The sequence below is a fragment of the Arabidopsis lyrata genome (assembly GCF_000004255.2).
Source record: "Arabidopsis lyrata subsp. lyrata unplaced genomic scaffold ARALYscaffold_8, whole genome shotgun sequence".
Classification (NCBI taxonomy): domain Eukaryota; kingdom Viridiplantae; phylum Streptophyta; class Magnoliopsida; order Brassicales; family Brassicaceae; genus Arabidopsis; species Arabidopsis lyrata.
In genome coordinates, this window is record NW_003302548.1 from 5,703,381 (window position 1) to 5,716,937 (window position 13,557).

Sequence of the window (13,557 nt, forward strand, 5' to 3'; positions counted from 1 at the left end):
CATCTTCATCTAGCTTGTGTCAAAATTCAGAAAGATCTAACGGTGTGAAGTATTCCATATGATACCAAACGTCTGACATTTCTAAACGAAACTGCATCTCCAAAAGTGTGTTTATAACCCAAAACAGCTCGTTTTCCTCCAAAGCAACCTAAAACCTGTAAAGACTCGATAAAAGACTAAAAGACTCTAAAAACACACTTTGACTCTATAAAAAATATGATGTAGGAAAGAAAACAAAGACTCAAAACCGATAAAAACACAACATATCAGAACACAACCGTGATCCTGATGAGTAAGTGTTTCAGCTTTTAGATAATTATTTCACATGTTGCAACCTATGTTATTTTGAGCTAACTTTGCTATTAAACCTTGCAGCTACGTGGATAAACACTTCTTGACATCTTGGTGGCAAGACACTTACTCACACAACATAAAACCTGTGAGAGGAGAAAGGATGTGGAAGAGACAAGGCAAAGAACCTATTCAGGTGCCTGAAAAAAGGAAGAAAAGAGGAATGCCAAAGAAGTATGCTAGGATAAAAGAGGCTCATGAATCATCAACAAATCCAAACAAGGTTACAAGACATGGGAGAACCATCACATGCTCCAACTGCAAGAGAACTGGACATAATAAGGGTACTTGTAGCAAACCTGCGCTTCAGCCATACCCTCCAAGAAAGAGGGGAAGACCAAGGAAAACTCAAGTAAGTATAGATAATGTGTTTCATAACTTGTGTTTTGTGTTTGGTTGTTATCTTAATTCAGTTTGCTTTTGTTATAGAATGATGATCCGTGGAGTATACATAATGCACCTAGACGGTACAGGGCAACTCAAAGCCAGTCCACACCAAATGTTCAAGAAAGCCAATCCACACCAACTGATCCACAACCATCAACAGCTCCACCTTCTACTACCAGAGGCAGGGGTCGTGGTCGTCCTCGTGGTAGCCGAGGCAGGGGCCGTGGCAGGGGACGTGGCAGGGAATCTGAAAAACTAAGACCTCCTGTGTTTTTCATGTCACCTTATACCAACAGTGTCTTTGATGTGTGGAGACCTCAGTAGTAGTAGGTTGCAGGATTCATCAAGACTATCTACTTATGTAGCAATTAAGTTGCAGGGATCCTTATTTTATCTGTTTTGAAACTGGTTTTATGTGTTGTGTTGTCTACTTTTGTATTGAACTTATGTGTTCTGTTCTTCTGTTTTGGATCCCAAACAATGGTTTTATGAATGCATCATTTTATTTTAGTCATAACATCTTATCATTACACCAAACAAGGAACATAACATCAGACTACTTGAGAATTGAAATGATTATGGCTATGGTAAGAATGAAACCTCCCCACGAGATTGCAAAGAATTGTTTTAGCAATTTTTCTTTCTCTTTCCATACATTTGTCTCATCTTCAAGCTTCTTCTTCTCTTCTTCAAGCTGGTTCTTTTCTTCTTCAAGCCTTTTCTTCTTTTCTTCTTCTTCTTCTTCGTTGCGGTTGAATCCCGATCTACTCAGAATCCTTATTTCTTCATTTTTTTGTTGATTAATTGCTCTAAGAGACTCTTTCAAAACCTTCAATTCATCTCTTGCCTCCAATAAGCTCAATTTTTGCTAATTGCATTGTTTCTCAACATCAGACCAAGAAACAAAGCCATGAACATCACATTTGAAGAATCTTCTTCCCGGATTCTCATCGGTCCATGATTTTAACTTGGTTGTAGATCTACCACATTTGCAAGAACGTCCCCAGCTCGCCTGTCCATAACTCTCCTGCCCGAAGCTCATCTTCCTGTTGTGAGAAATTATCTGGGGAGTCCCCTTTTGCGAAACCGTAACCTCATATCTCCCCCTTATAAACAGAAATTATTATTGATTTAATTTTAATTCGAAAAGTGTTGGTTTTACCAGTATACCCCAACCGAAATCTAAATATTACAACCAAAACCTGGATCTATTCGAACCAGACCCGAACCAGACTCGACCCACCCATAATCCGAATCTCTTCTCTTGATTCTCTGCGTATTAGGTTTTTTTTTGAAATCGAAAACTCAACTCAAACTCATATACACTTAGGGTTCATTCCTTCGGAGAAAAATCTTCTTTCGACGACGATCTTGGTATAACTACAGATCGATTTATTTCTATTTCTTCAGAGTCAATCTTGGTATAACTACAGACAACTACGTTATTGGGAAAGGTAAAATCGAGTTTTTATTTTGGGTTTTGCGATTGAAATCGATTGAAATCGAGTGAAAGTCTGCGAAAATCGATTGTTCGTTATGTTTGTATAAAATCCGAAGAGATGGAGAATGTTAGTGGTAATAGAATCGATTGAAATATTGAATGGAAGTACTAATCTAAATGATTTTGTTTGTAGGTTTGTGGAAGGGAGTTATGCCTCGAACAAAGAACGCAAATGTATCTTTAAGGAGTGCCACCGCCGGCAGTGGTGGAATCTGAAGCAACAGATTCAATCTCTAACGTGGTTGCAACGGTAAGAGCCAATCTTGAAGAAGTGCCACCGCCGGCGGTAGTGGAATCTGAAGCAACAGATTCAATCTCTAACGTGGTTGCAACGGTAAGATCTCTAAAATTTGGACAACTAGCAGAACTAGGTATAAGTTTGTTGCTTGTGTCTCTTAGAAATTTCTGAAACTAAAAGGTAAAACTGTGATAATTAGGTATAACTAACGTGCATTTATAACTTATAAATATCTGAAACTAAAAGGTAAAACTATGAATAACTAGGTATAACTATGCTGCTTTTGCTTTTATAACTTAGAAATATCTGAAACTAAAAGGTAAAACTATGAATAACTTGGTATAACTATTCTGTTTTTCTAACTTAGAAAGTTTTAAAACTAAAAGGCACAACTGTGTATAACTTGGTCCATATTGATTGCAGGATTCTAATGAGGAAACTGAAGCTCTACAACCTTTTAAAATGTACTTCAGTCCGAGTGAGTATACAAAGCCATTCAAGATTTCAGCAAAGTGCTATATTCATAAGGTAGTGGGCTTATTGGAGACTAATCTTAGAGGAAAGGAGTTGAAATGGTTTAAGGAACACCCACAGTTCCGACACTTCTTCCACATGCACAGGGACGCAAATCATAAGTTGATGGGTATGTGGCTGTTATTTCTTCGCACAGCATGTTTAGAGAAGAAGCGCGAAGTTTGGTTTATCGTCAACGGGGTTCTGATCCGCTATTCTCTCAAAGAATTTGCTCTCATGTCAGGATTATATTGTCACCAATATCCGAAGTCCTATGAAACCAAGGGCAGCATGGAGTTTGTTAGCAGGATATTTGGACCTTGAGCAACAATAAAATATCAAGATGTGGAGGAAAAGTTCCTATCAATGAAGAGATCTTCTGATGATCGTTTGAGAGTAGCTGTGTTGTACTTCTTAAGCAGCATCATCGTTGGAAAGACTAAGACAGGAGACAAGGCACCAACTGTGGAGAAGTTTTTCCAAAGGGCTGTGGCTGATCTAGACTTGTGCGAAACATTCCTGTGGGGGAGATATGCATTTGATCAAAATCTGAAAGACATTTTCTATATAATGGAAAAATGTGAAGGAGTTGTTGGTCCACATAAAGTGTTTCCTAGTTTCGTTATGCCTCTGGAGGTATGCATTATTCATCTCTTAAATTTTTATAAACTCGGTATAAGTAAGAGTATATTAGCAGTTATACAACTTAGTTTTGAATGATCTTTTATTTTTTGCAGCTTCTAGCGTTTGAGTCAATTCCAGTTCTCAAGAACACCTTTTGCGTCGATGTGGGATCAGCAGATCCTAATTGTCCTCGGATGTGCAAGACAAAGTTTAAACCAAGTACTATGAAAGGTTTTCCTATGTCAGATGTGTATGACAAACTCGGTACAACTAAGGTTAGTTAAAATCTGAAATGCAAACTAGATAACATGTTTATTATTTATGTGTCATGGAGGTTGTATTAATTAGATTTTTTTATGATGCACAGGACATTCAGAGTATCTTGACTCCATCTCCTGCTGAGGAACAACTTTTGAAAAGCATTATGGATGTTGAGCGTGGATGGAATGATAAAGATGATGTAGTTGCTGATGGTTGGCACAAGCGTCTAGTTGATGAGGGAATGAGTATATTTTTTGAAGAGAAATTCAATGAAGATGTAGGCAACCGAACATTTGAGGAAACTGTGATTATGCCCACAAGAAAAGGCCGTCGGGGAAAGAAAGGCAAAGAGAAAGTGACTGAGCCTCCGAATGATGCAAGTAGTGATGGATTGGCTGAGCTTGTGTACACGTTGAAGACAACGTTGGAGAATGGATTTAAGGATATGCATGAGAAGATGATGGATCTCAGTAAGAAGTATGAAGACCAAGATACAAGACTCAAAACTATGGAAGCAACAATCCAATCAATCCAAGTCAGAGTTAAAAGTGGTGGTGCTAAAGAGAAAGAGACGGATCTAAATCCAGATTTGGTTGACTATAGTGATAAAGAGGATGAGGTTGGAGCAAACCAAGTGATGGCAGTTCAAGATGAGAGTGGTAAGGATGGACCAAATTCTGAAGAGTTAACCAAGGAGAATGAAGGTGGTGAAAAAGTGATGGAGAAGGAGATGGAAAAAGAAGGGGCTGAAGATGATGAGATGGAGTCGGAGATGGAAAAAGAGGATGATGTGGATGGTGGTACTAAGGGGAGTGAGGTTGGAGAGATAGAAAAGGAGATTGAAAAAGAGGGTGATGTGGATGGTGGTACTAAGGGGAGTGAGGTTGAAGAGAAAGAGAAGGAGATTGGAAAAGATGATGAGCCAAGTAACAATGAGAACATGCTTAAAATGACTTACAAGAGATGTGAAAAGAGAAAAAGAATTAGCAAAAATGAAGTGGATCCAAAAGAACAAGGGAAAAAGGCGGATGACAATGTTGATGAACCAAGGCAAGAGGACGCTAAGAAGGTAAAGTTGATAAAGAAGAATGCAAAGAAGGGGTCTACCACCGTTGTGTATCGGAGTCCTATTGTGACGAGGACTAAGAAGAATTAAGTACCGTTGTGTATTGGAGTCCACCACTGTTTTTGAAAACTCTTTAAGATGTTTTGTTTTGTCATGATCTTGAATTTGGTTGTTGTTTTATTTTGGTATAACTCTGTCGGTTTTGAAAAACTAGGTACAATTGTGTGAACAAAATGGTTATTGTTTTATTTTTGGTATAACTTTGTAAAACTAGGTACAACTGTGAACGATAAATATGTACAACTGCATCGTTTTGTTAAACTAGGTACAACTGTGAACGATAAATATGTACAACTGCATTATTTTGTTAAACTAGGTAAAATTATGTACTTTGTTCATTGGTATATTTATTAAATGTGTACAACTGCTTTATTTTTGTTAAACTCGGTAGGAATAGATAGGAATTACTAGGATAAATATGTTTAGTCATACAAATACTAGAAGTCACCAAATACATATTTTTGAGACAAGTAGAACTACAAAGTAGTACCTTAGTTGTACCAAGTTACAAGAACAATTGTGAGAAAACAACCAACGATAAAGGGTACCATCATCTTAGTAATTTCCTTCGTCTCTTTCTTTCTCCCCATCTTTAGCAGTGCAACTTCTTCTTCAAGAACACTAACTTGAAAATCCAACTGTTCTACCTCATTTACCAATGTCTCGTCCACCCACTTGAAGACATGGGTGTCGTTCATAAGCTACATTCAAAAATTAAAATAGAATTAAGAGAACGTGATCTTACTCAAAATATTCACAAACTTACAATGAGACTTTTACGTTTCTATCATACGCATATTTGCATCGGTAGTAGCGGCGGTAAGGATTTGGGACTGATTTAGAGATCTTTTCAACGATCTCGTCGCCACACCTACACCTCTTTGGAATCCCAGCAACTCTTACTCTGGTTCGGTTTGAGGAGGTTTCACTCGAGCTCGGAGCGGAAGAGACATGGCTCATCTTTCTTCTATAGAAGATTTAGGGATTTAGTGGGTTTGGGGTTAAAGAAGATTTAGGGATTTGGTGGGTTTGGATAATAAATTGGAGATATTGAGATGTAATTGGGAGGATTTTAAGGATTTCGTGGGAGCTGGGGTAATAAATAAAAGGGTTGAAATGATTTTAGGGGAAAAATAAAAGAAATTGGGTTCATTCGAAAATTTTGGGTATTTTGGAGGGAAAAGAGAAAATTTTGGATATTTGGGGCAAATAACACGTGAACCACATGGCGCCGTCATTTGTACACGTGGCGCCGTCATTTGTACACATGGCGCCGTCAAATATACACAGTTTTTCAAAGTTTACAAGTTGTACTCGCTTACACACAGTTGGACTTTTGGGGTTTTTCTGTATAATTAGTTATTCTTGGATTAATATTAATTTTTATTAGTTGTACACATGATTTTATGTATATGTGGTAAATTCCAAACATATTCATTCAATAATATGTGTAAAATGTTTATTTTTCAGACTTTCGACATTCACCATGGATATTCAAAAGAAAGACATCTTAAAAGTATAAGAACTTTCATGTAGAAAGTTCAAATGTGTAAGATTTTTGAAAATTTTATTTACCAAATTTTGATTACAAACCACTAATTTGATTATGTAACACTAAGTTGTCTATTTCATTACAACAAGCATTGTGATATAATTTTTGAATTTATGAAGATTTGTTAATTTCTTCGTAGTTATACCAAGCCAAGTTTACCCAAGTTTTACAAAATCAAAGACATACATAGTTGTACCATTACGAAACCAAGTTTTACCAAGTTTTACAAAACCAGAGAATACATAAAAACACGAAATCAGAGACATACATAGTTGTACCATTACAAAACCAAGTTTTACCAAGTTTTACAAAACCAGAGAATACATAAAAACACGAAATCAGAGACATACATAGTTGTACCATTACAAAACCAAGTTTTACCAAGTTTTACAAAACCAGAGAATACATAAAAACACGAAATCCGAGACATACATAGTTGTACCATTACAAAACCAAGTTTTACCAAGTTTTACAAAACCAGAGAATACATAAAAACACAAAATCAGAGACATACATTGTTGTACCATTACGAAACCAAGTTAAACCAAGTTTTACAAAAACTGAGAATACATAAAAACACAAAATCAAATACTATGGTTGCCAAATAACAACCATTGCAGCGATTGCCTCGGCCTCCTTTTGTTTTGAGTCCTTTGACGTTTTGGACGCCTTTCTCCTGTGGATGGAAACCTCAACACTTTTGTTCTACCCTTCTTCTTTTTCCGAGGCAAAGGTAATACCTTCAACTCTTTGATCTCATCTGGGATATCCCACTGTGACTTATCCGGGACTAAATAAATAGTCCTATAATACGCCAATGCCCACATCTCCGCCCAATAATACTTTGAAACCAATTCATGTATTTCCATACTTCGAGTTCTTCTTGTATCGCTCTCGAAGGCAATGAAACCGGCTAGTGCATGCACACAAGGATACTTTTGGATATCGAACACCTTGCAACTGCAAGTTTTCAAGAGCAAGTTTACAAAATATTTTTTCCCTTCACTACCCCTGACATTGTATTCAAGCTGGAATGTGTTTAGCTCCGTCACTTTTAGTTTCTCAGCTTCAACCCATAAATCATGCAAGTAGTTCTCCACTAAAGGCACCAACTTATTCTCATTAGATCCTGACGCGGCTTCTTTCCGATGTTCATTAAACCAAACAGAAATCTTGGACATGATCGCATCAAGCATGGGTATTAAAGAATACTTCCTTGCATTGAGGAAAACAGAATTCAAAGATTCCACACAGTTGCTTGTGTCCAAATTGTATCGCTGTCCTCTGAAACAACACCTAGCCCATTTCTCTTTCACGGTTGTATCCTCCAAATAATTGGTCGCAGAAGGATATCTTAGCTTAAAAATTCTGTACTCCCTCTCGAATTCAGCCATGGTGTAAACCCGACTTAACTCCATGAATCTCCATGCGACTACGTCTCTGTTGACGTTAGTGGCATGACCTTTCACATTTTGGGATAAATTCCAAATACAATACCCGTGATGAGCCGCGGAATACACATTACGTATGCCTTTGATGAGGCTTGAATTTCTGTCACTCATAAATACCAATTCTGGAGTATCGGGTACAACTGTTAGCAGCTTCTCGAAGAACCATCCCCAACTAGCATCATTCTCACTGTCGAGTACGCCAACCACTATGATATAATGATGACGATTGAGTCTTGAGCTGAGGCAAATACTAGAACACCACCATATCCGTTCTTCAAATGTGTTGCATCCACAATTATCACTTTCCTCATCACTTGAAAGCCTTCAATGCTAGCTCCCAAAGCTATGAATAGGTACTGAAATTTATCTTCCTCATCCAATTTCAGATATGTTATTGTACCTTCATTTACCTTCTTCAACATGTACAAATAACAATTGATATCCTTGTAGCTATCTTCCGCGCTACCTTTTAAATCACAAATGGCTTGCCTTTTCCCTCTAATTGCGGTGGAGTACGATATCTTCACACCTAATTTCGTCTGAACAAGCTCCATGATAACCTTAGGAACTGGAGTTTCCATTTGTCCTGGAAAAGTATCATGAAGAAGAGCTGCTACTAATTCCGGAGTACCTTTTCTCTTCCTCATCCTTGTACTACTCTTACTTATCCGGGTACAAGTATGCATCTTGTTGTACTTTCTAATCGAGTAAATACTTGTATTCCGAATATTTGAAGCTCGTATACGCCAAGCACAACTTTCTTTAGCACACATTAGCAAATACCGCTCCTTATCAGACTTTTTAATAACATAACCAAAACTGTTAGCAAATGCACCTTTGTCCACCACTTCCTGCAATGCCGCCCTGCTTGGAAATTCTTGAAATAAATTCAAACCAATACCGTCTTCCCATTCTTTTTTAAACTGACCAGCTTCTACAACAGTTGGTGGCTCAACGTATTTATCACCCCTATCATCATGTATATCCATAGATTCATCTTGTGATCCAATCTCAGCATCTTGAGTCTCATCAACCTCCACTATTGCCTCTTTTGGTTCTGTTCCTTGTTCCTCACATTCGCACAAAACGATGGCAGCATTATCTCTCATTTCATCCTCATAGTTCTTACCAGCAGAACTTTTATTGATGACCTCCACTCTCGACAGTTGCTCGGACAATTCTGGTGGAGTGATGACCTCCACATACAAAACATATCTACGGTTATTTTCAACTGAAGATATATAGACACCGACATCCTCATCATCACAAATGTAAATCTCTTCAGTTGATCCCAACAACACTGCATTATACCTCAGTTGCAATTTAACCTTACTTTCATCTATCCCAAGCTTCGTGCATATCCTACCTACTAACATGGAGAGAGTTATATTCTCCCCTGATGTCTTCATCATCAAGGTATACATGCGACCTTTGCATTTAAAATATATGTTCACGTTCTCACTCATTGTATCCTGCAAAAACAATACAAAAACTCTGTCAGTTATACTAGTTTTACTAGTTGTACTACAATTCTGGGTAATACTAGTATAACTAGTCATACTACATGTATATGGGTACTACTAGTGTAACTGGTAATACTACATGTAAATGGGTAATACTAGTGTAACTGGTAATACTACATACACCTGGGTAATACTAGTATAACTAGTAATACTACGTATATATTTTTCAATAGATTCAGGTACATTTCTACCCAGTTCTACCAGTTGTACTTTCGCGACAAGAACTCAAATCGAATGGTTTCGGGTTCAAAACTACAATTCACTATGATTCAGTTTTTGCTATCCATTTCTTACCCATTTACAGACCTATTCGACCCAGAAACTATGCATAAACTTCCAATGTGCATACCCAAACACAATTTGCTTAATTTCAAATCTAATTGGATTCAATCTCCTATATTTCTAAATCCAAAACTTCAATTTGAAGCTCTATGCAGCTCAAACAACATACATTTTCTCTCTATCTCGACGCAGCTCGCCGGAGGAGAGGATACGGCTGCAATGGCGACTGAAATCAATTTTTCCGGCGAGGAGAGCTGGAGCTCGAGAGCGAGAAACGTTTTTTTTTTTTTTCTGTTTTCGATTTTTTTTTTATTTCAGAAAATAATTAATTATAATGAAAAAGAAAGAGAAAGGGATAAATCGTCAGATCACATTTCATTAATTGAGAAGGGGATATGTAGATAAAAAAGGGATATAAGAGGTTTATGGTTTACAAAAGGGGAGTTGTGAGACATTCTCTCCCCTGTTGTTAGCATCAGATCTGGAGCTCTGACCACCTGACATTTTTTTTTCTTCGTTAACCTGAAGAAGCTTAAGAGAAGAGAAGATATAAAGAAACGAGAGGGTAAAATGGGGATTTTTTTTTGGCCAATTAAACACGTGCAAAGGAAAAGGGCAAATCGTAACAGTGTTTACGATTTCGTCAACGGCCGTTAACGGCGTTTCAACGTCGGGAAGGAAAACGGAGAAAACAAATACGTCAGGGTTTTTAATACAACTCAAGAATAAGCCGGGTTTTATTCCGGCAAAGAAAAAAGTTTGGGAAGGTTTCTGGCAAATATTAAATAGTTGGGGTTTTTTTAGGGAATTTTCCCAATTAAGATTTGGAGATGGAATTTTTTTTTTTCCAATATTGATACTATTGATATAATGTGTAGAGGTAGAAGCTATGTGCTTGTACAAGAGGAGAGCTTATGTGATTCTCCTTTGAGTTCCAGTAAGCATTGAGGTGCACCGTACCACATATGCTAGCTGATGAATGTCTTTTGATAAAGCACAAAAATTTTCTTTCTCTATGTAGGTACATATCTCAAAAGAACTAAAAAAGAAGACAAGTATTTGCGGCAGAAAATGCAAAGTTTATTATCTATGTTAAAAGTGTGACTACAAAATTAAACGACAAAGACTTTCTGTAACCAAGAGCTCCAAAAGTCTAATCAACAAAGAAAGCAAAACGAAAAAAGAGATACACAACACCAAACTGAAATGAAAGAATCGTAAATACAAAACACAAAAAAAAAAAAAAGATACACAACGCATTGTGGCTTTAAAGGATAGAAGAAGAAGAAGGATTTTACAAGTGTGAAATATGGTAAATAAGAAAACCCCAGTCTTGACTTGATGTCTTTTAATCATAAGGTTGAACATGAGGCTTTTGAGTGCCTTAGAAGCCTCTTTTTTTTTTTTTTTGTCTAGAGTCTTTGGCCAGTCATGATATTCTCGGCTGCCGAGAGTCCAGATAAAGTAACTTTCTTATTTGGTTGTAAATGTGGCCACTTGCAGTATGTTTTAGCAATTGGTCTGGTCTTCTTGGGAACAATAATGGTCCGACTGGCTTGAGGTCTCCTTAGCTCGTTGGTATTCCGGTCTCTTTGGTTCTTGACGTCATCTTTCTGGAAAATGATTTTGTTTGCGGCTAAGTCCTTATGAGACAAGATTCGTTTGTTTTGGTGGTTGTCATGGTTCTTCTTGAATCTACCCCGAGAAGTCTCCAATTCTTTTAGCATATCAAGCCCCTTCTATTTTTGTTCCGAGCTGGAACTGGTCTGGTATCCCATCCTAGAAATCTTGTTTGAGCGAAGTAATAAGTTTCATTGATATCTTTCTCTGATATTGGTGTTTCCAAATGTATCTTAGACACCGTCCACTTTTCCAATCTTCTCAATTACTTTCTCTACATACTTGTTAAATTTTTGGTGGAGTCATAAGGTCCATAAGTACATATAAAGCTGCTTGTTCCTTCTCGTCTTGGTTCGGCTCCAACTCCACGTCCTCATCAAGTATAGTCGGTTCCAAACTCTCCATTGAAATCACATTGACAGTGTCAACCGAGAGATCATGGGTGATGTCTTCACGAGTGTGGGATGTTTTCTTGATTTCCCTTGATGTTATTTTCAGCACAAAGTTCTAAGATTCAATGTAAAAGTCCTCCCCTCTTTATTCATATATGGAAGAGATTTTTTTCGACAATAGAATTCCCAATGGACCGTAGAGTGGTATATGAAACCTTCAAGATAAACTGCTTATATCTTTTGAATATGACTACGTCATCTTCATAATGGACACGTTTCTAATTTCTACTTACAAATATCAGTTCGTCTATCTTAATATTGTGTTAATTTCCAACCTCTTGAGTATAGGGTTGATTCATTGGCCAGAAAAGCATGATCATGGGTATAGATTTTCTATTTTTTTAGGTTTCATGCCATGAAAGTGGTTCAAAATTCCAAAAAAAAAGAAAAAAAACATTTGGTTTACTGGGATTATTTAGACATTATTCACGTACAAAGAAATAAATTAAAATTTCTTATATTTAGAAAAATAAAACAAATTGACTTTTGAATTTGCGGTATATAGAAATTTAAAAATGGAAAATCAAGATAATTTATAGTCAAAACTTACATTAAAAATTTCAAATAACAATAATGGAAAACCCAATATTAAAAAGATCTATTATGAAATGAATTGAATACAATTGTATCATTTGGCGTAGACTAAATACCATATTGTTTGACTGATTAAACAATACTAAAATAATAGTAATAGTTAGCTAAGGATTTACACAAATTTAATATTTAAGTTGATCCTTGAAGATGACAACACTGTATGTATCTATTCATAAGTATATATATATATATATATAGAGAGGGAGAAACAAGAATAAGAAGAAGTAATCTCTCCAACTATTCAACGAGAAAATGACTTTCAAAAATAAGAAGAAGGGTTTAGTGAGAAAGCCAACCCTTAGTAAACTTTCTTTACCAAACCCTTCTTTCTTTTTTTGTAAGTCAGCGATCTCGCAATAATGTGTGATATATCAAATCCTATGCCATCGCGTATAAGTTCACGTATGATTTGAGTTGTAGAGTAATAGGTGGTTTCTGTATTTCACATGTTATCCGATTCATACCTATTTTAAAAAGCAAAATCTTCAATTTTTGAATATGCGGATAAAATTATATTTGATATCAACTTTTTTAAATATCATTTTCAAGCCGTATTATTATTCAATTGGTAAATTGTCGTTTCAAGTTATTCATATAAATTTTGCTTATATTAATAATGTCTCTATTAGTTTATAAGTTCTTTTGTTGGTATGTGTCACTAGTTAAATTGTTGGATTTTAGGGTTCAACGAAAACTTATGGAATGATCGGGTAAAGATATATAATCATGGATAATTGCTTGGCTTTTACAATTAGGTTATTCTTAATGAGAGAACTGGATTGACCACCTAATTTTACGGTTTAAGGATATGTGCGCATAAAAAAATATAAACAACATACTCGAAAGAACTTTAATTAGATGAGCAATACTTTCTTTTACCAATGAAAGTTGAAAGGTGATATCAAAGGGTATTGTGAACATATCGAATGCAGGACTGTAAATCCTTCTGTGAGCAGTTCGAATCCGCAATCACGAACTTAAAACTTTATGATTGTTTAACCTTTTTTTTTTTGTTCAAATAGACTTTTAGGACTCATAGATTTTAAAGATTAATTCTATTTTAATGTTCTAGTCATGATCAG

The 13,557-nt window shown here is 36.3% G+C and overlaps 1 protein-coding gene and 1 long non-coding RNA gene across 2 annotated transcripts; one reads left to right on the forward strand and one right to left on the reverse strand.

Moving 5' to 3' along the window:
• The first annotated feature begins 2,434 nt into the window (after window positions 1-2,434).
• On the forward strand, window positions 2,435-5,313 carry LOC110227890 (uncharacterized protein At3g43530-like). Its single transcript, XM_021023847.1, has 4 exons — window positions 2,435-2,573; window positions 2,901-3,626; window positions 3,728-3,889; window positions 3,982-5,313. Exons 2-4 carry the CDS (start codon window positions 3,357-3,359, stop codon window positions 5,029-5,031), a joined length of 1,482 nt encoding a protein of 493 aa, XP_020879506.1. The 5' UTR covers window positions 2,435-2,573; window positions 2,901-3,356; the 3' UTR covers window positions 5,032-5,313.
• A 79-nt stretch (window positions 5,314-5,392) lies between these two features.
• Window positions 5,393-6,965, reverse strand: LOC110227892. Its single transcript, XR_002331560.1, has 2 exons — window positions 5,795-6,965; window positions 5,393-5,702 (listed from the first exon to the last, which is right to left on the reverse strand). It is a non-coding gene; the product is annotated as an uncharacterized LOC110227892 (long non-coding RNA).
• Window positions 6,966-13,557: the final 6,592 nt, after the last annotated feature.